We start from the raw sequence: 23,763 nt of genomic DNA on the forward strand, positions 1-23,763 counted from the left end.
CCGATGCACATTTATTGTGGAATATTGTGACCATTCATAGAATGGGTTGGGTTGTAAAGGACCTTAAAGCCCATTCAGTTCCACCCCCTGCCATGGGCAGGGACACCTCCCACTGGATTGGGGGCTCCAAGCCGCATGCAACCTGGCCTTGAACACCTCCAGGGTGCCACCACTGCTCCTGGCAAGCTGGGCCAGGGCCTCCTCACCCTCATCATGAAGAATTTCTTCCTAATGTCTAATCTAGATCTTACCCCTTCCAATTTAAAGCCGTTCCCCCTTGTCCTGTCACTCCAGGCCTTTGTAAAAAGCCCCTCCCCAGCTTTCCCGGAGCCTCTTTCAGCATCGGAAGCTACTCTATGGTCTCCCCACAGCCTTCTCCAGGCTGACCCACCCCAGCTCTCTCAGCCTGGCCTCATAGCAGAGGGGCTGCAGCCATTCACAGTGGCTCTGAGCTGTGCAACACTGGCATCGCGATAGCTCCTGATGGAAATACGGTTGGAAATACGCTGCTCCCTGCTCAAACAGTTCTGTCAGCGCTGAGATGGAAGGGTCGGCCCCTGTCAGCTTCAGTGCTTCCACAGGATTGTCCTAACGAGCTTCCATTTCCTTAATGCCTTCTGTCTTCAGAATAAAACAGAAGAAACTGGAAGGTCAGGCCAGGGAAGGATTTCTGCTCACTTCCCTTTCCCAGGGTCCGTGTGTGCAGCTGCTGGGCTTGCAAAGTCAGGTGACATCCTTTCTTCTTCTTCCTCCTAGAAGCAAAGACCCTGTAAAATGACATTTTCATTCCTTTCATCTCATCTGACTGCCCTTCTGTTCTTGGATAAATAGGAGATGGTGAATGGTGGTTCCTGTTGACCCACTGAGAGCCATGCTTCCAAAAGGCACGCAGCATGTAGAACAATGTAGACAGGAAAGGGCAGCGCTGCTCCTTAGGTGAGACCAACGGTGCTCTCCAAGCACTCTGACTTACAACCATACAGCCATTGAGGTTGGAAAAGTCCTCCAAGCTCACCCAGTCCAACCGTGGGCCCAACCCCACCGTGCCTGCTAAACCATGTCCCAAAGTGCTACAGCCACACGCTTTTGGAACCCCACCAGGGATGGAGACTCCACCACCTCTCTGGGCCGCCTCTGCCAGGGCTTCACCACTCTTGGTAAAGAAATTTCCCCCGATACCCAATCTAAAGCCTGCCCTGGTGCCACTTGAGGCCATTTCCTCTCATCGCTTGTTAGCCAGGAGAACAGGGAGACTCTGCCTAGCAGACCAATACATGGACCATGGAGGAAATAAAGAGGTTTTATAGTTTATGGAATCATAAAGCCTGAGGCTCCGTCACGGGAACCAGAGCATGCTGGTGACAGCTCTGCTACAAAAATGGGAAGGAGGTCGTTAACAAAGCAAGGCTTGCAAAGGGGAGCGGGATAAACGAGTAATCCCTCCTGTTCTAGTTTTGCCGAGTAAATTGGACCAGGCCCTTAGGCCCACTGCATCCCATTTCTGATGGCATCACCCCTGGGGTTGTGCTCGCTGGCCTGCCTTGTCTCCTCTGCAGGGAAGTGTTGGGGGAATGTTCTGAGTGGAAGGAGTACAAGACTGCATAACCTGGATAAAAGTGACATGGGACATCTGACAGTGTCCATCCTAAAGCCACGAGCTGCTTCCAGTCTCAGCCTCTGCCTGCTCCAGCCCCGCAGCAGCTGTGGAGGGTTTGTGAGTAGCATGGTGGGGGATGGTGTTTGAAGCAGCTGAATCAAAACTGAGCCATAGAGCTGAGCGCAGGAGGTTCACAGCCACATCGTGCTGCTTTCCACCCTTCCCCAGGCCGCTGCCGGGCTGGAGGCTGAGCCAGAGGGATCTCTGGTCAGGTGAGGTCATTCCTTGAGCTGCTGAATGAAGGGAGGAGACTCCAAAGGCTGAGCCACAGCTCCTTCCGAGCGACACTGCAGCACAGGGCACGGCTCTGCTAGGACAGGCCGACAGAGTTGGGGCTGCTCTCCAGGAAGATTTAGAGCAGCTTCCAGTACTGAGGGGGCTCCAGGAAAGCTGGATGACAGGGACAGAGCCACAGTGGAGGAATCCCCTGACTCCATCCTTCCTTCTCTTGCAGGGGGAAAAGCAGCAGGGCTGTTACAGCCCAGGGTAACGCAAAGACAGAAGCTTGCTGAGGAAATGCTCTGATCTCAGCATTTCCTCACATGGGAGTGGCTGCTGGTGGTTTGTTTTTTTTCTTTTAAAGCCACTTTAAGGGGCAGAGAGACCTCACTGCACATTCCCAAACCTCACGGTGACAAGCAGGGTCAGTGTGGAACTGCTACCACGTTGCCGCGCTGCGATACATACAAATTTTGTATTCAATAGTCTTTTAATTAAGAAATCAATCACAGGAGGAAGCCCAGAGAACACAGATGGTGACAAAGCCCATGTTACAGCGCTTGCTGGCACAAATCTGATTTACACCATAAGTTACACGGACGTCTGTGCCTGCGGGCTGCTCCATCAAAGACTGCACCACATCTGGCACGGCCACCACTGTAAATTCATGATCCCAACCACAAACATCAACTGAATTTGTTGATACCTTCGGAACTCACTTGGATCACAGCACATGTTCATATATTAAAGCTGATCTCTAAATTCCTCTGTTGTAAAATAACACTGGTTCTTCTGTAGATGAGAGAATTTCTGTCTCAAGGTCTGCTCGTTTTATCTGAAATGAACAAAAAAAGGGAATCAACACCAGCACACTCTGGGGTCTGAGTCCTCTGTGCTGCACTGAACTTGGCACAAGTTGAAATGCTGTGTTTAGAAGCAAGATTGTGTGGGATTTGGGGTTCTCTGTTTATTGGGGGATTTTTTTTTTCTTCTCTGACATTTTCTAACCGCTTACATGCTAGGGGAGAAATTAGTTTTACTTAAAACTAGAGATGCTAAACAGAGCATTAATGCCATTGTCTCCTCTCGCTGTATCTGGGTAACACCCAGGAGAGCTTCTGCTCTGGGCTGAGCCGTTGGGAAGCTCAAAGGGAAGCAACCAGCCATGCTCTCGGTACCTAATTTCTCACAACTGCCCTCGTATCAGTTAATCTCTTACAGCAACAAGGAGAAAGAAATTTAAAATGAGATTACAGTGCCAGGAAGTTTAGGCAAATAAAAGAAAGCACTGAAAATTGCAGTTGACAGGAAATCACAAAAATAGTCACATAGGGCTGATAAGGGAGAGGAAACAAATGCAGAAGGGAACCTCCAGCTCCTCTCTTGCTTGGCCCAAGGTTCAAGGGCTACAGCCTCCATTTAAAACCCGCCAGGAGGCGTAGGGAACTGAGCACACTTTGTGTGAAAAGATGTTGCACGTGATTGGTTTTACCTCTCTGATGAGCTCACTCACTTTGCATGAGAGACAAAATTCTCATCTCTACCCTCCCGCCTCCAGCAGGACTGAGCACAGCACTGGAAGGGCCTTGGTTTTGATCTTTAAGACAGCTCTCTGGACCTTGCTTGCTTCAGACTGTTGTAAAATTTGATTAATCTACACTGAAAAGTGTAAATAGAACTAACTTATGATGAACTTGGATCTAGGAGTGCTGTCAGCCACTGCCTCGTACCTGGGCCTCCACAAGCAGCCCTGTTTTGGTGCACAACTCAATCTCTGCTGTCCCAATTTCAGTGCACAACCACATTAATCCTATTGATATTTTTACATGGCCTCAAGACTGATGGCCATAGTTCTGAAATGTGTGTTTTATAATAGTCCTAAATGGATCCCTGTGGAAGGACTTACCTCCCCACGTTGTGGGAACATACTAAGTGAGGCCGGTAGCATCCCTCCCAGTACCAACGTAGTGAAAAGCATCCTCACGACAGCCAAATTGCGCGGTGTCTTTGCAAGTTTTGCTCTATCCAAGAAATTGGAAAGGTTTAAGTACATCAGTTTGGGCTCGAACAGTAATCTGACAGCGATAAAAAGAGCAATCGCTGCTATTTTAGTGGCAGAAATTGCACTGAAATAAGTACTAACCTACATCTACGAATCCTAAAGGTGTTTCCTTACTTTATTCCCTACGTTCTAACTCCAAAATTCCTGTTCTTTGCCTTTGTTGTGGATTTCACTGCAGCCTTTTTAAAGTCCAGACTGTCAACACAAGGTTAAGAAAATAAGCAGCAAGATCCAAGTGACAAAAGAAGAGAAGGAACCTCAGTGCTTTAAAGCGTGTCAGTTCTTCGACCATGCTTTTTCTTACATTACCCTCTTTCCTTCTGGATTTAGCTCCTCCTGGCAGCCCTACTTTGGTTTGAGCAGAAGTTTATTACTTGATATTTATTTAGAATGTCATCATTCAGCTGCATTTGTGTCTTCTGATAACACGAGTCCCTTAAGGGGATAAAGGGGACAGGAAACTGATTTAGGTAATACCAAATAATGACTTAGATGGTCCCTGCCTGCATTATTTCCATGACACTCATGATCCCTACCAAAAGCTCAAGGCAGCCTAAGAATTCTCTCTTAAGGCACACAATTAATTCTTCTCACAATATAGGGCTTCTAAATGTTGCAAAAGCAAGAACGTGTTTTCCAATACATGGAAAACTATTTGGAAGTTAGGATCCAGTTTTAATTGCAAATCAAGTGCTGTGTTACCTCCTCTGAAGTAACAAATCTAAGTGCTGTGAACAACCTTGACCCCAGGCACTGGGACTCCAGTCACAGCTGGGAAAAACAGGTTGCCAAGAGAACACAAACGTGTTTCCTGCATGGGAGAAGAGAGGAAATCCTCATCACTTTATACAACCTCCTGCAAACCCTCAGGGCACAGACATGGACATAACCAGATTCGCTTACTTAATTAAACGAATCACAGTATCTGAACAGAAACTTCTTGAATAATCATTTCTACCAAGACAAGAAATAACCACAAAACCAAGAAAAAACAGGCAAGAGGTAGCAGCCAGATGATAAAAACACACTACCCAGGCAGCCCCAGGTCTTCTGCAGCGCCTCCTACCTTTGCACAAAGTATGTAAGCACATTTGGCAGGAAGAACGTTGTCCCAAACAAGACTCCTCTGGACAATGCTGTTTCTCTAACGGCCTCCAGGGAGAGAGAAAAATAAACGTTAAAGCAGTGCTCTGTGCAGTTCACACAGTCCACGCTTCTGTGAGCACTGTTTTGTCTCATACTCTGGAGTCCCAAGCAATGGTAAATTAGAAATAAGACCATTTGTTAGAGGAATTCTTTCTTAAAAGGAAACTAAACTCCTACAAGCAGCAGAGAGTCCACTTGTGACTAATAAACTTCTTAAAAGAGGGGCGATACTCCTGATGCCATCTTGAGTTTTCCTACCATAACAATCATTTTGCTGAGACTTTGTGGTTTTTTACAACTTCCATACATCCCAACTATCCTATGTCCAATGCGAAGCTCTCCAGCTGCCCACAAGTCTTTATGCTCACCTAGCTGCTTCCTGCCCTCTGGACAGCAGCATGGCAAGGAAGGGTGGCTGACAGAACATAAAACAGAGCTCCTCACTCCAGTTCCTGCACCAGGCTCTGCAGTGGATGTTGATGAGCAAGGCAAGGAGCAGCCAGCCTGGTCAGCAACTGGAGCCCAAGGATAAAACGCAGACCAAGGCATCACCCTTTGGGAGGCACAGCCTTTAAATAACATTCCTGCTACAGAAGGTCCACGTGGTATGGATCATACAGGGCTTTTCTCTGAGATGTTCCATCAGAAGAAGGTCCAAGAGTCTTGTCTCTTTCTGAGGTGGCCAGGGAAAGCAGAATGGCCTCTGCTAGTGTCTCTGTGGCTCAGCTCTGGCACTTGGTATATTGGCTGGGGAGGCTGCCAACCCTTGAAGACACAAGGGTGGTGGTGGAACCTGGTTCCAGAGACCCAGCCCAGGGCTACCTGATCCCACACCTGATCCAGGATTCCTCATTTCAACATATCCAATTCTAACCAGTCTCAGCACCACATTCAGTTCTTAGGAAGGAATGAAAGGCAAACCAAGAGATGTCTCCACCCCGTTGCCTACCTTCTCACCGGCCTTCTGTGACACTCCTACAACCTTGCCATTCCTGTCCACCACTTCAATTCCATGCTCAAATTCAGGGCTTCTCACCACCGCCACAGTAAATGCACTCATCAGGCCTGCACAGTTAAAGAGGTTTGGTTTCAAGAGATCCAAAAGGACTACCTCAATAGTACTATCCATAATTACACGTGGTTTACATTTCCAGTTCAACAGTTCACAACCAAGTAATCTGGCAGCTGAGGAAAAAAGCCACCCCATAAATATCTACGTGGGATCTCAAAGTTTGTTTCAGAAACCTGAGCGAGATTTTAAGGCCTTCATCCTAAAATGTGCTTTACTATTATGGTCTCAGAGCTTCCAATCCATCGCTGCCACCCAGCTCAAACCAAGGGCAAGAAAGCTCTACAGTGAGACAGGGACAGCAAACAGCCCTCAGAGCAGCTACACAGGGCACAGTCCCTTTATACTCACCAAGAAGAGGAGCAGGCAGGAGTTTCCTGACAATGAGTTCCATTAATGGACTCTTCATCGTGTATCGGTTCATGAAGACAAGAGGAAAAGCCTAAGGCATTGGGAAGAAACAGGCACCTTCTATTAAAACTGGAGTATTTCAGCGTGTGCAGCTAAATCTGCGACGCGGTACATAGTTACCATCTATAAAAATAAACATGCCGACAAAATACCCACATTCTCTAGTTACTGAAGGTAGCTGTGATCCCTCTTTTGGATAAGAATACAAAATACTATGGTAAAAAAAATACTAAACGTTATTATAGGACAACTGCAGTATGAATACAAAGAGAAAAAAAGAAAACAATTGCCTCTGACTAATATTCCTTGGACATCTGTGCAGCTGCCTCGTGACACACACAGCTCTCCCCCACAAACAGGACACCTGGAGCACCGGTGCCTTTGTTCTCAATTCTCTGCAGTTTCTCTATTCCCACAATACACTGCCAGGAAGTCCCATTTAGGAATAAATGGCCAAGAAACCAGGTAGTGCTCAGTCTCCCACAGAAAAGGAGCTCCCACATTCACCCACACGCACAGCTGCCTCCGCAGAGCTCTGGAAAGTCCTGAGCATTGCTGGCCCGACTGCTTTGCTGAGCAGGCAGAGGTGGAATCCATCATATCAGAGCAGGAGTAGCCACAATTTTCTGCCAGAAGGCTTATAAAAATCAGTTTAGTGAGGAGAGTAAGGGAATGTGTAACAGGTGCAGCTAAACCTGCAATGAGGATACCAGAGCTCATTCTAACGTAGCAAACTCCAGAAAGCACAGATTCCTCTTCCTCTAGCCCTCGGCTACCTCGCCCTCCTGAAAGGCTCATTAACCTGCATCCAATGTGGTATTTTCACAGCTATGCTGCTTTTTGGATCTGAATTAATGCTATTCAGTACAGATACCTGCAGATTTCACCCTTTTTTAGAGCTAGGCAGACCTCTTCCACAGCACCACATCAAAAAATCAACTCTAGGAATCCAGTGAGTCATTCTGCGTTTGAAACCCCGACCATTGCTTCTCACCACCCATCCTCCAAGCTTGCAGAATAATAATGAAAAAGACAGAAAAGGAAACATCAGAGAAAGCCAAGCAAGGTATCGGCTGACGGATGATCATGAAAATTCTTATTCTGAACAGGTTTGAGGCAAGACAGTAGAGTAGAGCATTAAAGCACAATCCTGTAGAGTATCTGGCAGCGTGATTATCTCAGCATCTACTCCTTCGCAGGAGAGCTTATTACCAAAGCAATCATTGAATGAATACGTACACCGATACATGCTGCATAAGAAATGGCTCCCAAGCTGTAGAAGATCTGCTTTTCCTGAACAGAGTACTCCTAAGGAGGACAGAAGAAACAAGCTCCATAAGTGCACTTGTAAAACGCTCGTAAATCACGTTCAGAATGGTCTCAGAAATAAAGACCGGCACTTACTTCAGCCTTTGTGGTACTGTTTCCATTTATCAGGGCAAACCCTGTGGTGTAGGAGTGAAACACAAACTGCAGAAAGATGACAAGCAAAAATGAGTTTGGGATCGAAACTAGAGGACTTGTAAATGGAGAAAGAAAAGGTAATTAATTACCTGAGAAAAGAAAGTTGCCTTTGCCTGGAGGTGAAGAGACGAAACAATGACCTAAGAAGAAAACCCCACAAGACAATTAGGTGTGATGAGACAATAAGGTTTTGGTGACCTGTGGTGGCTAGGGCATGAGAACTGCTGTGTTACTGCTTGCAGCAGCGCCAAAGGCCCCAATCAGCATCACCTGTCACGATCCTAGGCTAACACACCTTTGGGCCACAGGTGTGACACACTGACTGTCGATCCAATATAAATCACAGAGAACCATGGAATGGTTTGGGTTGGAAGGGACCTCAAAGCCCATCCAGTCCCAACCCTTCCACAGGCAGGGAGGCCTCCCATGGGATCAGAGGCTCCAAGCCCCATCCAACCTGGCCTTGAACATCTGCAGGGATGGGGCAGCCACCACTGCTCTGGGCAGCCTGGGCCAGGGCCTCCCCACCCTCACAGCAAAACATTTCTTCCTAAGATCCCATCTCAATCTCCCCTCTTTCAGCCTAAGTAGAAACACTCATTAAAACACTGCATGCAAGAATATATGGGCAATACACTTTCTTGCCCAAAACAGAAAATGCATTTGTACCTGTAAAGCTTATGTAGATGCAAATACGAAAACTGAGATAAGAAAAATGTAATTAAAGTAAGAAATGAGAAGGAGTCAGATTGTTTTGGCTGGTGGAGATATAAATACTAGATCTACTTGATCTGAGATTCTACAGTCTACTTAGAATCACAGAACAGTTTCAGTCAGAAAAGACCTTTAATATCATTGAGAACCATGCCAACTCAGACAGTGAATAAGAAATTCAGTTTTAATAAACCACAGCCTCTCTTGAGGTCTGGCTTACCAGGTGTGAAGCACTCTTAAAGTACAGAGTCAATCAAGATAGAGCAAATAGTGAATAAGAGGAGGGCATGGAATGTCCAGAGCCTCAGAGGATGAGAGTTTGTTTTTAAATTGTTTATAAATTGCTTGACAACATCATTTCTTACTTGCGAAAGCACAATCTACACAAGAAAAAAATCACATTCAGGGACTGGAACACAAGGTCTGACTCCTTCCTGCTGCAGTGCCAATTCATTGAGGTTAAAGAGACCAAAGCCCGGCCTTGCTCTCGATGTCTGGCAAATTCTACCTTGCATCAGAAAGCTGACCTCTGCGCACAAACGATCTCTTTGAATAGTGCTGAAGGAAGCCAGTTAGCAGGTCTGGAATTCCAATGAGATTCCCTTAAGGACATGATGTCTGGATTACTCAGCAGTTCCCATTAAATAGAAGTGTTTTAAAAACCTTGTGCAGAAAATACAACTATGAAGCCTAAAACCTTCTATTCCTTCCCTCCGATCCCTGGCTTTGGAAAAATGTAAGCCTTGTGGTACGCTAGCATCTCTCGTGATTACTCACCAACGGGAGACAGATGGGCAGGAAGGCTAAAAAGAAAGAAAACTTCATTTCAGTAAAAACAACCACTGAGTCTGGATTTGTAGCAGAAAATTCCCCTTACTTCCCCCCTAAAGTTTCAGCTCTAAGTAAAACACTGCTTTATAAAACCCCACCGTCACTGTGGACTTCAACTCTAACCTTACTCAAGAATCCAGAACGCTTGGTCACCGCTTACAGCCACAAGGGGCCTTTGTGAACTTATCATGGAAACACAGAACGGTTTGGGTTGGAAAGGACCTCAAAGCCCAACCAGTTCCACCCCCTGCCATGGGCAGGGACACCTCCCACTGGATCCAGTTGCTCAAAGCCCCATACAACCTGGCCGTGAACATCTCCAAGGCGTTCAAGGCCAGCCACCACTGCTCTGGGCAACCCGGGCCAGAGCCTCCCTGCCCTCATTGGCAAGAATTTCTTCCTAATCTCTAATCTAAATCTTCCCCCTTCCAATTTAATCATAGAATCATAAAGTCAGAAAAGATGTTAGCAATCATCAACTCCAACTGTAAAAAAAGCCATTCCTCCTTGTCGCATCACTCCAAGCCCTTGTAAAAAGCCCTTCCCCAGCTTTCCTGCAGCCCCTTTCAGCACTGGAAGCAGCTCTAAGCTCTCCTCGCAGCCTTCTCTTGTCCAGGCTGAACAACCCCAACTCTCTCAGCCTGGCCTCACAGCAGAGGGGCTCCAGCCCTTGAATCATCTCTGTAGCCTCCTCTGGATCCGTTCCAATAGTTCCATCTCCTTCTGATGTTGAGGGTTCCAGAAGTGGACACAGGGATCCAAGTGGGGTCTCACAAGGGCAGAGCAGGGGGTAGAATCTCCCCTCTAAATAAATCCTGAGCACATACGACAATACAAGTAATCGAAGTAGGAGTCTACGTATTTTCCGATGAAGAAGAACATTGCTGTAGTATCACAGGGGCTGTTTACTACGAGCTATTCCCCTTCGGTGCTTCAGTCACACACACAAAACTTCCCTTAAGGGAACTCACCAGGAGGTCTGAACAAAACAGGAATTATCTTGTCTGTGTCAGGATGTACACTGGACTGGAAGGGAAAAACAGTCAAATTAGCCCACTTTTGCCATGCTTGAATAAGAAAGGGGAAAAAAAGATTTATAACTATTTTGTAACTTACCAGGCTTAGCAGGAAGGCTTTTCTCATCTAAATAGTTTGAAAATCATGTTAGTAATCACGTTTCAGGAAAGATTGGGTAAAACATTCTTTCTTAATGTATTACAATTCTTTTTTCCAATAACTGACTTTTATTCATCTATGTACGCACATAGATGAATGTGCTCTATGTACACACCCTTTCTTTTTCCCCTGGAATTTCTCACCACACACTCCTCAAATGTAACTTATTACCATCCCATGTGCTGTGTTCCAGCAACAGAGCTCACATTATGGCAAAACAGAAAGTGAATTTTAAACAGTAAAGCTAGTAGCTATTTTAAACAGAAAATAACAATTCTTAAAGCTTAAACACTTATGTTAAGATTTCAGCTTTTCTGGAATCGCAGCAGTTTTTATTTCCCCTTTGACACAGAAGGTACCAGATGCCACATGGGAAGAGCCAAGCCCACAGTGAATCACAAGAAAGATTCCTCCTACAAAGCAAAGGCTCAGCGCTTCTTACCAGCCATTCCATGAGTAGTTTCCCACCCAAGCTCTGCGGCTGCTAATTTTTATGGGATATGAAACCAAAGCAACTTACTCTGTATAGGATAAGGAAACATCAGAGAGCCCAAATGAGCCCAGTAAGCATTTTTATACGCTTATCACCTACCTACATCATCCCAGCCGAGGACAGGCAGGCTTAGAGCAATGATTGCTAGCATGATCCAAGAGCATCTTTTAAGCTCAGCAATATAATACGCAATCTAGCGTTCTTCAGGAAGATCATACTGAGATATGGCACCAGTGGTCGCCCACAGAAATTCCCAACAGACCAGAAAAATCTCTGTAGTAATGAGTTTTTCTTGTGCTACCCTTCACAGCTGAATCTCAGTATTCTCTCTGCTAGGTCTTACATTAATAGCAACTATTTCAGCCATGAAAAGACACCTCTGTTTTCTATAAACCATGGTCCAAAATACCTGATCATCCTGTATGGGCTCACTTAGCGTCTTTCCACTGTTCTGTAATAATAACCTGCTTCTTCTTATTTCATCCTGTATTTGAGAAAAAAAAAAACAAAAAACCAAACAGAAATCAGTCAGATTTCAATATTCTACAGTGCAAGCTGTCAGGTGTGAGAGACATTAAATACAAATGTAAAGCTAAGGGACCTGTCCTTCACTGAAGCGGTTCAAGCAAGAACACACCTTGACACTCAAATAACTCAGTCAAGAGAAGCTTTTGGATTATTCAGGGTCTTTTGGTCCCTTTGAGCATCGATCCTTCAGGTCATCACATAAATAAGCCTGAACTTTAAGCAGGTGAAAAACCTCACTGAAATCAGGAGCCTTGTACCTAAAGTCATTGAGGAGTGCTGGCAAATTCAATAATTTTAATTAATAATTCATTATTTGAACAGGCCTCTAGGTGAATATTGTAAAATGAAATTCCAAACCAGACTTATAAGATTACCAGAAATGGTTTGCAACACCACAAAATGTTGCTGCATGTTCACCAATGTGTGATTGGGCTTTGCATCTTACAGTCTTCCTTCACGCTTGGTTTAAGCTTTTAATGATGGAAAACAGGTAAACTTAGAGAAGAAACAGTAACCTCACTCAGCTCTCCAGTCTGCATAAAAAGTTGCCCCTCTTGGGAGCATTTATGGGATGGAATGGTTTGGTTAACACACCTTTTGGCCACAGGTGTGACACATTGACCGTCGATCCAATATAAATCACAGAGAACCATAGAATGGGTTGGGTTGGAAGGAACCTTAAAGCCCATCCAGTTACACCCCCAGCCATGGGCAGAGACATCTCCCATGGATCAGGGGCTCCAAGCCCCATCCAACCTGGCCTTGAACACCTCCAGGGATGGGGCAGCCACCACTGCTCTGGGCAACCTGGCCCAGGGCCTCCCCACTCACATCCTAAAGGGCTTCTTCATAACGTCTAATTTAAATTAGGAAAGGGGGAAAGAGAGGGAGGGAAAGGGGGAAGAGAGGAAGGGAAAGTGGGGAAGAGAGGGAATCACAGAATCACTAGGTTGGAAAAGACCCACAGGATCATCGAGTCCAACCATACCTATTAAACACTAAAACATGCCCCTCAGCACGTCCACCCGTCCCTTAAACACCTCCAGGGAAGGTGACTCAACCACCTCCCTGGGCAGCCTCTGCCAGTGTCTAATGACCCTTTCCTTGAAAAATTTTTTCCTGATGTCCAGCCTGAACCTCCCCTGGCAGAGCTTGAGGCCATTCCCTCTCGTCCTGTCCCCTGTCACTTGGGAGAAGAGCCCAGCTCCCTCCTCTCCACAACCTCCTTTCAGGTAGTTGTAGAGAGCAATGAGGTCTCCCCTCAGCCTCCTCCTCTCCAGGCTAAACAATCCGAGCTCTAAAAAGGAGAGAAAAGGGAGAAAGGGAGAGAGAAGGAGAGGGGGAGAGAGAGGGAGGGAAAGGGGAGGGTAAGGAAAGAGAGAAGCAAGGAGGCAGGGATGCAGGAAGGCTGGAAGGACAGAGGGCGGCAGGGCCGAAGCGATGGAGGGAGGCAGGGGAGGGGCCGGCAGGGCCGAGCCCGGGGCCGCTGGGGCCGCCCGGGACTCACGGCGGGCGCCAGCAGCAGCAGCGGGTCCAGCGCGTCCGCCCAGAACGCGAAGCGCTGCCAGAAGGAGCCGCCAGGCGACAAACCCCAGAGCGGCCACAGCGCCGCCATCGCGGCGGGGAGGAGCCGGAGGAACCGGGGAGGGGAGGGGGAGGGACGGGGAGGGACCGAGAGCGACGGGGAGGGACTGCGGGGGGAGCGGGAGGGAGGGAAATAGGTAGAGGGGAAGGAGGGAGGGAAGGAGGGGAAAAAGGGAGAGAGAGAAGCAGGGAGGAAGGGATGGAAGGAGGGAGGGAGGCAGAGAAGGAAGGAGGGAGAGAGAGATGGAAAGAGGGAGTCAGGGGTAGAAGGAGAGAGGGAAGGGAAGGGAAGGGAAGGGAAGGGAAGGGAAGGGAAGGGAAGGGAAGGGAAGGGAAGGGAAGGGAAGGGAAGGGAAGGGAAGGGAAGGGAAGGGAAGGGAAGAAGGAGAGGGAGGGTAATAGGTGATGAGGAAGGAGGGGGGCAGACAGGGACAGAGGAATGAAAGGGAAGAAAAGAGGCAGAGAGGGAAGGAAGGGGAAAGTGGGAGGGATGCAGAGAGAGATGGAGAGACACATGGAAGGCAGAGAGGAAGGGAAAAAGGGAAGGAGGGAGAGAGGGAGAGAAGTGGAGGAAGGAGGGATGGAGAGTGGGAGGCAGGGAGGGAGAGAAAGAGGGTGGCAGAGAGGGTGGGCGGATAGGCAGGGAGGGCAGGAGGTGCTGCCAGCTGGGCTCAGGCTGGGGCTTCGCAGCCAGCAGGCCCTCAAGCAAGGAGTTAGGAAAGGTCCGATGAGCAGGGCTGCAGAGAACACCCCCGTGTCCTCCACGCTGACTGCACGTGGCTGAGGTGTGGGAAGATGCACCCAGGTAACCACCGTGGTGTCGCTGCCCGGTGGTTTGATTGGCATGAATGCGTGGTTGCCACCCGCACTGCTGCTGCATAAGGGGATAAGGAGAATGTATTTTGTACCTTGTTCACCTCCTTTATCTTCTACAAACATCCTAATAACTGCCCAGAGATGCCGACACTTAAAACATCCTGGCCTTTGCCCAAGGATGCAGGCACCGAGTCTTAACAAAATTATGAACTCGGTAGTTAATTGACTCAAAGTTGAAAATGTGTGATGAAAGAAGGAAAGGGATATCAGACAGGAAGAATTCTCAATTAAGGATTACTGAAGGACATCCTTATGGTAGCTAAGGATGTGAGAAGGAAATGAGGAGTTTTATGTTAAAGTAGAATTGTGTAACTTAATGAATATCTTAATTAGGTAGGTTAACAATTGTAGCGAGGTGGGATCTTGGCGGCTTCAGTAGGTGTGCTAAGTTTGTGGAACATCCTCCACCCAGCACCCTGCACAGAATTAAAGCAGTATCTCCTCTCAAAATGAAGTACTTTGTTTCAGGAGGTGTTTTTTATCAATTTCAGGTAAGACCACTAGCATGCTGCTGTGCATGACTGAGCTGCACCAGGAGATAATGTCACCTCTTGTGGGTCCAGGAGAGCAAGGTTATGGGGAAAATCGCATGGATGCTAGGAGATTTATTCAAAACATAACTAAACCAAAAGAGATTTGCAAGTACTGAAACTTGGGGCATTCCCAGGCAACACAGGCTTGGGTTTTTATCCTTCCACTTAGGCTGTAGCATTGGTACCTGTTACCCAGCTGATGAAGGAAAAAGCAACCCTTTGCCAAGGTGTTCCCCTGAGCTTCTGTTTAAGTCCTTTCCCCTGCTCACAAGGACAGAAGGTGAAGAACACAAACCTATTTGGTGCCGATTTACTCAGCCCACACCCATTACAGCCTGCTCACCTCAGTGTGGTGCCAGCTGCTAACCGCTAGCTGTGTACAAAGGTAGAGATCATTTCTAATGCAGTGCAACTTCTTCAAAATAAAGGAACAGGCATCTCTGGGACAAAGTGAAAGAAAGGCAAAGCAACACACCAGTCAGCTTGAGGTTTATTATTATAGCTAGAGATACGCTACATTGTTTGAATTCAAGCAGTACAACATTTCACCTTGAAGTTTTTCCTGGAGCCAGATGCAAGCAAGAAAGTGATGCTTTAAATGACAGAAGACTGTCATTAATCTCCAGTAAGTACACTATCGGGGTTCAAGTTTTAGCATCTCTTGAGCAGAATGCAAGTTCTTAGTGCTTGATAATGCTCCTGTGAGCTGTGCTGCATCTCTAACTGTATGCAAGATTAAAATGGCACACATTTACATTCATCGCAATTTATAGTGCACCAAAATGGGAGGGATTTTATTGTTACATTGATCTCTCCCTCTGCAAAATTAATTAGAAAACAAACTGTTCATCAAAATTGTCTTCTGTATTGTTCCCATTGTTTCAAACTCATGTTACAGAACTTAATTTTTCACGTGAGACAAGAAAATGCAGGACACTTTCTGATCCAAAATGAGCTAAGAGAAAGAACCCAGTGTAATTCAGCTGTATTTTGTGTACTTGTATTTAGGATGAAGATTAGTGGTTACAGATTCATGAAACAAGTTGAGAAAAGGGAGTGGAAAGCCTTAGTTTTTACCCTTCTTTTTAAAACAAGACAAGGGAGTCAGTAAGTATTTCAACATTTAATGTCTTTGTAAGCATCAGAAAACGGTAACTTTGATTTTATATTATTTTTATAATCACTGCTGCTTTCTTCATGTCTTCAGTGTATGGTAACTACATTTTGTCCACATAACTGAGCGTTTATGTATGCACTTTCTCAAAATATTCTTTAGAAGCTTCTGGGCTTGGTTTGATCTGTCAAGAAAAGAAATTTTAGTTGTTATATGCCGTAACTAAGATAAAAAAGTCACAGATTTGACATTTTATCCAAGAAAACCGATGCATACTTTATAAAAATAATAGGTTATTTCTGTTTCTGCACTTGGTTGAAAGATGAAAACCGTACAAGCTCCTACTTGCAAGTTTTAAGTATATACTAACACATTTTTCCTGCTAAATATCAAGCAGGGCATTAAATAGGTAAAAAATCTGAAGACAACTGGTGGAGAGTGCAAGTTAAATTTAGAGTTTTAAATACAATTTGTGTCTTCTGAAGGAAAATCAGGGAAATCGCACATCTAGCCTCACGCAAACAGACAAAATTGGTCCAACCGATAGAAGCCTCAGATTTACACAACAGGCACAGATACAGTCAAGCGCCTCACACTGACATGGTTCTCAACCCTTCAGACATGCAAAATCATGCCAGTATCTATATTTAGGACTAAGTTATATTTAGCAGATGCTTACTGTAGGGGAGTCTGGAGTCCAGTTTGCTGGGCAAACCTCTCCGTGTGTTTCCACATATTGGAATGCTTTCACCAAGCGAAGCGTCTCTTCCACGCTACGGCCGACGGGGAGGTCGTTGATACTTAGATGCTTGATGATCCCATTTGGATCAATGATGAAGAGACCTCTGTAATTGAATTCAGGGAGTGCAAACCATGTTCCAAGACCAAAGACAAGAAATTGGATCTGCTATTTCAGCAAGGCTGATGACATTTCTTAGATGTCAGAGTTGGGAGCAGAAATATAGCATTTAATATATTATTTGTTAGTGCAGAGATCAAAATCCAGGAACCCTTCAACTGGTGTAGTATTGTGAAATGGCAAAATATGCATAAAGACTATTAAATCAAGACAGACGGAGAACAGCAGAACTTCTAATTCCACCTCTATTTCAAAGCTGGCATCGTTCCCATGTATTTCCGATTATCAAAATCTGAAGATATTGAGTGAATAGTTGCTCACACATTAGGCTACTAAACTAAATCCTGTTGCATATAAACATTTGTGAAAACCACTAAATCCTGTTGCATATAAACATTTCTGAAAACCAAAGTCCCACTCTTAACATATTAATTAACTTAATTTGTCAACAAACAAACGTCAGAAGTTCCTAATCAAAAGAGATCAGGAACCAACAGTCTCCAGATGACTCCTACCCAATCCAAAGGATCTCAGGGAGGCTATTTTCATTTAATAAGTATTCCCACAGTGGAGAAGGAAATGTTAATTTTTTTATTCTAGGTAATTATGGGATTGACTGTGGTGTCCTCTAGCACTGCTGCTTTAGAAACCTCTCAGGCAGAAGTTAAGGCAGAAGAATAAAGAAAACAAAACCAAGAAAGGACAGATCACGTTAGTTTAGACTGGGTTGGGTCATAACCGCGTCATCATCAACCAGGTGTTACCTCAGTGCTATGCCAGGTCCTTCTAGCAGCACCCCGTAATCGCGGGAGATCTGTTTTGTGAGGTCTGACAGGACTGGAATATTCATTTTGCCCAAACCGCCACTCTAGAGAGAAGAGCAAGATTCCACTGTTTTACAAAACGTTTTTTAGGGTGATCCTTGAGTTGCTGGATTTGGTGCTCTTGAAGGTACACCAACAAGCCACATCCATGCCATCTGCTCCATAGAATCATAGAATGGTTTGGGTTGGAAGGGACCTCAAAGCCCATCCAGTTCCAGCCCCTGCCATGGACAGGGACACCTCCCACTGGATCAGGTTGCTCCAAGCCCCATCCAACCTGGCCTTTGAACCCCTCCAGGGATAGGGCAGCCACGACTTCCCTGGGCAACCTCAGCCAGGGCCTCACCACCCTCATTGTTAAGAATTTCTTCCTCATATCAAATTGAAATCTTCTCTCTTCCAATTTAAACCATTCCCCCTCATCCTATCACTCCAGGCCCTTGTAAAAAGCCCCTCCTCAGCTTTTCCGCAGCCCCTTTCAGCACTACTGGAAGCTGCTCTAAGGTCTCCCCAGAGCCCTCTCTTCTCCAGGCTGAACAACCCCAACTCTCTCAGCCTGGCCTCACAGCAGGCCAGGTCCTCATGGCTGCCTCTGGACCCTTTCCAACAGTTCCATCTCCTTCTGATGTTGGGGATTCTAGAACTGGACTCAGGAGTCCAGCTGGGGTGTCACCAGAGCAGAGCAGAGGGGCAGAATCCCCTCCCTCGCCCTGCTGGCCACACTGCTTTGGATGCAGTCAGGACATGGATGGCCTTCTGGGTTGCGGGCACACGTTGCCGGCTCGCGTCAAGCATCCCATCCATCTACACCCCCAAGTCCTTCTCTGCAGGAGGAAGAAACCACAAGGGTGTGGAGGGGTTGATTGGTTGGTTTTGGTTTTTGTTTTTTTTTTTTAAGTAGTCAGGAATATTTGGTTTCTTTGGAAGACGAAAACTTCTTTTGCACTGAGCATTTTAGAATTGCTTATTTTGGTGGTAAAAGGCTACCTGTGACAACAGTCATCAATTTTCCCTTGTACCCTATGCAGGAGCTTCAGATACAAACATTCATAGCACATATTTAAGTGTTCATTAATTAAACAAGATGAACACAATGGAGAGAGAAGGGAAATCAATCAATATGAACAAGAGAAATTACAAGGCTTCCAACAGCCACACTAGGTATAGAATCACAGAACATGGCAGAGCTCTGCTGCTCTCTCTATTTAGTGCATGTATGATTGTTTTTCTCCTCCCCCAAATTAATTTAAATACTGTTTGGAGAGTCAACCAAGATTTCTTTCAGTTTTGCAACATACTGGCACTGCAGGAGATAAGCTCTCTATCCTTGAAACAAGCCCGGAGTTTGTTAGCTCTGCTATTCCTGGCATCACCAGTCAATCATTGTGTAATTGCAGTCACTCGGACCCTGATCCTCCAAATGCTCGTCTGCAGCAGAGCTCTCGTATGCAGAGCTTTGAATGCTGGTGCCAAAGAAACCAAGGCCTTCACTTCTTGGTGTCAGTTCCCCATTTGCACCACCACGGAATTCCTGGCAGGGTGTTTCAGTACATGTGCTCCAAGCCATGCCAGACAGGCACTGCTCAACAGCTTTTGCATAAAGCGGTTAAGTCCCTTTGAGGTCCTTTCCATTCTGAAGCTGCCACTGGTAGGTACTGGTTCAGTCATGACTACGCAGCTGCTGTTCATTTTCTGTGAAGCTGCACACAAACCATCAGCTTTAAGGAGCAGCTTAGGACTGTGACACGCATCCCAAATATTTAACTTTGGAGATAAATATATCAAGATATGGTATAGCCTACAGGACTATCAAGACAGAAAAACAAAGATGGGGAAATAAAAACCCAAATCATTAAGGAAAAGAGCAAGAAAACAAAGACCGAGGTCAGAATTCTGTCATCAAATACAGAAATGAAATCACTTCATGTATCGCTTCAGGCAGTCAACTGAAATCAGTGTTTGCACAGTTATTTATTCAACTTTTCTTCTCAGGAGCTCTTGTGAAAACCAAACTGACAGAGAAACATCCCCCCCCCCACCAAGTGCAAGCCATACCTTTCGTGGGGTGTTGATCCAGGCCAGATGACAAAAATGAGAATCCACTGAAACTGCCACTACCTCACAGTTCACATCATGAAATTCGTTTGCTTTGTTGCTGAAAGCCACAATTTCTGTGGGGCAGACAAAGGTGCTGGGGGGTGGGGGAGTGAGGAAAAGAGAACAGGCTGTAATGATTCTGCAGTCTTTGCAGAGCACATTTTAGACCAGACTCTTGTGTCTGCTCCGAGGCACTAATGCAGCAGTGCATTTGCTTTACCCTGATGATTTTAACCATGTTTCCTGCTCCAGATTAGTTTCAGTCAGTCTCAAAGCAGCAGCCAGAGCTGCCTGGCTGACACACAGCTTTTTAACCCACTTCTAGACAGTTTTTTTTGCAGAGATAGAGAAACTCTCTCAGCCAGATGCTGTCCAGACAGAGAGGTTTTGGAAAATAAAGCAGAAAGGACTGCCTCCCCTGCGTGCCCATAGGCACCAAGATGCTCTTGGTGATTCCAGTCTTCCAGACAGGCTCAACCCCATCTATTCACCTTTTGCTTTGCAGCTGCATGGCTGCTTAGACAGCAAGCATCTCCAACACAACCCTGGACCACAAGGCAATGCCCTCCCACCTGTATCTGTAAAAGAAACCACACCTGCCTCCTGATGCAGGCCTAAAAGATGCCCTGCAGCTGCCAGATCTATTGCTTTAGCATACATCTGCCCCCAAATCTTATCTGTCCAGCTCTAGAAACGGAGCCTGGATTAGGTAAAGCCAGCCGCGTTCAGAGTGATGAACCGCAGCCCTTCCAATGACCTTCAGCACGGCAGGAGGCGTGGTGGGAAGGAAGGAAGCATAGTGGCAAGGAGGGAAACATGCACTCACAAGTCCAGGGGGTAGAAGAAGAGAACCAGGTATTTCCCCTTGTAGTCATCCAGGCTGAGCTCCTTGAACTCTCCATTGATCACGGCTGTTCCCTTAAAGAACGGGGCGTGCTGTGTGACCGCCGGAGCAAGCCGCCAGGAGCCTGTGGGGCAGAAAACTCAGCTGTGGGGGTGAAAACTGAGCAGCAGGGGCAGAAAACCAGGCTGGGGAAAGCAGAAAGTGGAGATGTAGGGTGAAAACTGAGCAACAGGAGCACAAACCGATCTGGGAAGGACAGAAAGTGGAGACATGGAGAGCACAAACCAAGATGAAGGGGGCAGAAAGAGGAGACGCCAGGGTGAAAAGTGAGCAGTGGGGGCAGAAAGTGAGCTGCAGAAGGCAAAGAACAGAGCTGTGGGGGCAGAAAGAGGAGATGCCAGGGTGAAAATTGAGCTGCAGGGCAGAAAACTGAGTGGCAGGGTGAAAATTGACCAGCAGGGACAGAAAGTGGAGGTGTGGGGGCAGAAAACTGAGCAGGAGAGGGGCAGAAAGAGGAGATGCAGGGGCAGAAACCGAGATGAGAGGGGCAGAAAGCGGAGATGCTGGGGGGTAGGGGGTCAGAAATCAGAGACGTGGGGGACGAAAGCGGAGCTGCAGAGGCAGAAACCGAGACGCGTGGGGAGGGAGAACTCGGAGCGGCGGGTCCGAAAGCGGAGCCCGGGGCTGCCTCTTCCTCCCGTCGCTCCTCCTCCCCCTCGCTCCCCGCACTCACCGAGGCTGAACTGGCGGCGGGCGGGCAGGGCGAGGGTCCTGGCGGCGGGGACCTGCGGGGACAGCGGGTCAGGGGGCGGCGGGGACACGGCCCCCTCCCGTCCCTTCTCGTCCCCCGACTCACCGCCTGGCGCAGCAGCAGCCGCAACGCAGCGGCCATGGCGGGGCGGGGCGGGACACCGGGCATCCCCGCCCTCGCCCTGACGAGTTCCTTCCAAAATGTCCTCTAAACCAGCCTCCTTCCAATTTAAAGCCGTCCCCACTCGTTCTCTCCCTGCGTTCCCTGATCAGACCGCCCTCCGCAGCTTTCCCGCAGCCCCTTTCAGCACTGGAAGCTGCTCTAAGGTCTCCCCGCAGCCTTCTCTTCTCCAGGCTGAACAGCACCAACTCTCTCAGCCTGGCCTCATAGCAGAGGGGCTCCAGCCCTCAGATCATCTTTGTAGCCTCCTCTGGACCCGCTCCAACAGCTCCATCTCCTTCTGATGTTGGGGATCCCAGAACTGGACACAGGAGACTTTATAGCGACCTTCCAGTGCCTGAAAGGGGCTACAAGAAAGCTGAGGAGGGACTGTTCATAAAGGCTTGAAGTGATAGGACAAGGGGCAATGGCTATAAACTGGAGAGGAGCAGATTTAGACTAGTCATACGTAAGAATTTCTTCACTATGACAGTGGTAAACCACTGGCCCAGGTTGCCCAGCGAACCTGTGGCTGCCCCATCCCTGGGAATATTCAAGGCCAGGTTGGATGGGGCTTGGAGCAACCTGATCCAGTGGGAGGTGTCTCTGCCCATGGCAGGGGTGGGACTGGATGGGCTTTAAGGTCCCTTCCAACCCAAACCATTCTGTGATTGATCACAATATTCTGTTAAGGGTAATCAGTTAAGGGTTAGACTGCTGACAATTTATTTAATAGGCATAAGCATGCTGTGAGTCCAGTTCCTCATGTGCAAAATTGTGTTTCATCAGCATAACTGGATAATCTTTAAGGTCCCTTCCCAACCCAAACCATTCTATGATTGTATGACTCCAGGTGGGGTCTCACCAGAGCGGACCAGAGGGGCAGAATCCCCTCTCTCGCCCTGCTGGCCATGCTGCTTTGGATGCAGCCCAGGACTCAGTTGGTTTCTGGGCTGTGAGCACATGTTGCTGGCTCATATCAAGCTTCTCATGCCCCAGCACCCCAAGTCCTTCTCCTCAGGGCTGAGGAGAGGGGAACTCACTGGGCTGGGGCTGCCAGCATCTTTGCATGTGCTGGCAGAGACCGAGATGGAGCAAACAGCATAGCATACATTCCAGAATCATAGAAACATAGGATGGTTTGGCCTGCAAGAGGCCTCAAAGGACCCCTGCTGTGGCCAGTGCCACCTCCCACTGGATCAGGCTGCCCAAGCCCCATCCAACCTGGCCTTGAACACCTCCAGGGATGTGGCAGCCACCCCTGCTCTGGGCAATCTGGGCCAGGGTCTCCTCACCCTCATAGGAAAACATTTCTTCCTGATATCCCATCCCAATCTCCCCTCTTTCAGCTGAAAACTGTTCTCCCTCCTCCTATCCCTGCACTCCCTGATCCAGATCCCCTCCCCAGCTTTCCTGGAGCCCCTTTCAGCACTGGAAGCTGCTCTGAGGTCTCCCTGCAACCTTCTCTTCAGCTGTGGGCACACAAAATTACCACATTATCTTTCTGCTTAACAATACAGCATGTACAGTTAGACTGCTTTGTGGAGATATGACAGTTGGAGGACACCTGGGGCATAGTGATAATGAGATGACAGAATCCTCAGTTCTAGAAGTAAGAAGGGCAGTAGAATGGCCACCTTGGACTACTGGAAGGCAGACCGCAGTCTGTTTAAAAGGCTGGTTGATAAAGTTCCATGGGAGACAGTCCTTAAGGGCAAAGGAGACCAAGAGGGCTCAAGAAGGAAATCCTGGCAGCGCAAGAGCAGGCTGTCCCCGTGTGCCAGAAAATGAGCTGGTGGGGAAGAAAACCAGCTTGGCTGAGCAGAGAGGTCTGGGTGGACATCAGATAAAACAGGAAAGTGTATGAGCTTTGGAAGAAGGGGCAGGCAGCACCTCCTGCACAAAGTACCCTCCAAGGGCAAGGGGGAACGCTTTTAAGCTGAAAAAGTAGAGGTTTAGGTGAGATCTTAGGAAGAAGTGTTTTCCTATGAGGATGAGGAGGCCCCCAGCCCCCAGGCTGCTTAGAGCAGTGGTGGCTGCCCCATCCCTGGAGGTGTTCAAGGCCAGGCTGGATGGGGCTTGGAGCCCCTGATCCAGTGGGAGGTGTCCCTGCCCATGGCAGGGGGTGGAACTGGATGGGTTTTGAGGTCTATTCCAACCCAAACCATTCTGTGATTGATTCTATAATTTGCATGTTAGAAAATATATCATATAGAGTGTGGGTGAACCGTGCTGTGGCCTGCAGACCTGGGAGACAGAGGGAAGGAGTGGTTGTTGACAGACCTATCTACAGTGGAGGGCAGGGAGGTCTTTGTGCCAGTGCTGAGGGCTGCCAGCAGAGTAGTGAGGAGC

General features: G+C 47.4%; 2 protein-coding genes across 2 annotated transcripts; both read right to left on the reverse strand.

Moving 5' to 3' along the window:
- Positions 1-2,241: 2,241 nt before the first annotated feature.
- On the reverse strand, positions 2,242-13,393 carry SFXN4 (sideroflexin 4). The gene is made up of 13 exons (XM_069863798.1): positions 13,278-13,393; positions 11,652-11,726; positions 10,690-10,716; positions 10,545-10,599; positions 9,520-9,545; positions 8,118-8,168; positions 7,969-8,034; positions 7,804-7,872; positions 6,505-6,595; positions 6,034-6,149; positions 5,005-5,090; positions 3,783-3,897; positions 2,242-2,711 (listed from the first exon to the last, which is right to left on the reverse strand). The coding sequence occupies exons 1-13, from the start codon at positions 13,383-13,385 to the stop codon at positions 2,634-2,636; spliced, it is 963 nt and encodes a 320-aa protein (XP_069719899.1). The 5' UTR covers positions 13,386-13,393; the 3' UTR covers positions 2,242-2,633.
- A 2,474-nt stretch (positions 13,394-15,867) lies between these two features.
- Positions 15,868-21,435, reverse strand: PRDX3 (peroxiredoxin 3). The gene is made up of 7 exons (XM_069863804.1): positions 21,358-21,435; positions 21,235-21,286; positions 20,484-20,625; positions 19,616-19,751; positions 17,501-17,604; positions 16,557-16,722; positions 15,868-16,061 (listed from the first exon to the last, which is right to left on the reverse strand). Exons 1-7 carry the CDS (start codon positions 21,418-21,420, stop codon positions 16,008-16,010), a joined length of 717 nt encoding a protein of 238 aa, XP_069719905.1. The 5' UTR covers positions 21,421-21,435; the 3' UTR covers positions 15,868-16,007.
- Positions 21,436-23,763: the final 2,328 nt, after the last annotated feature.

Source organism: Phaenicophaeus curvirostris, chromosome 9 (genome assembly GCF_032191515.1).
Source record: "Phaenicophaeus curvirostris isolate KB17595 chromosome 9, BPBGC_Pcur_1.0, whole genome shotgun sequence".
In the NCBI taxonomy this organism is placed as follows: Eukaryota; Metazoa; Chordata; class Aves; order Cuculiformes; family Cuculidae; genus Phaenicophaeus; species Phaenicophaeus curvirostris.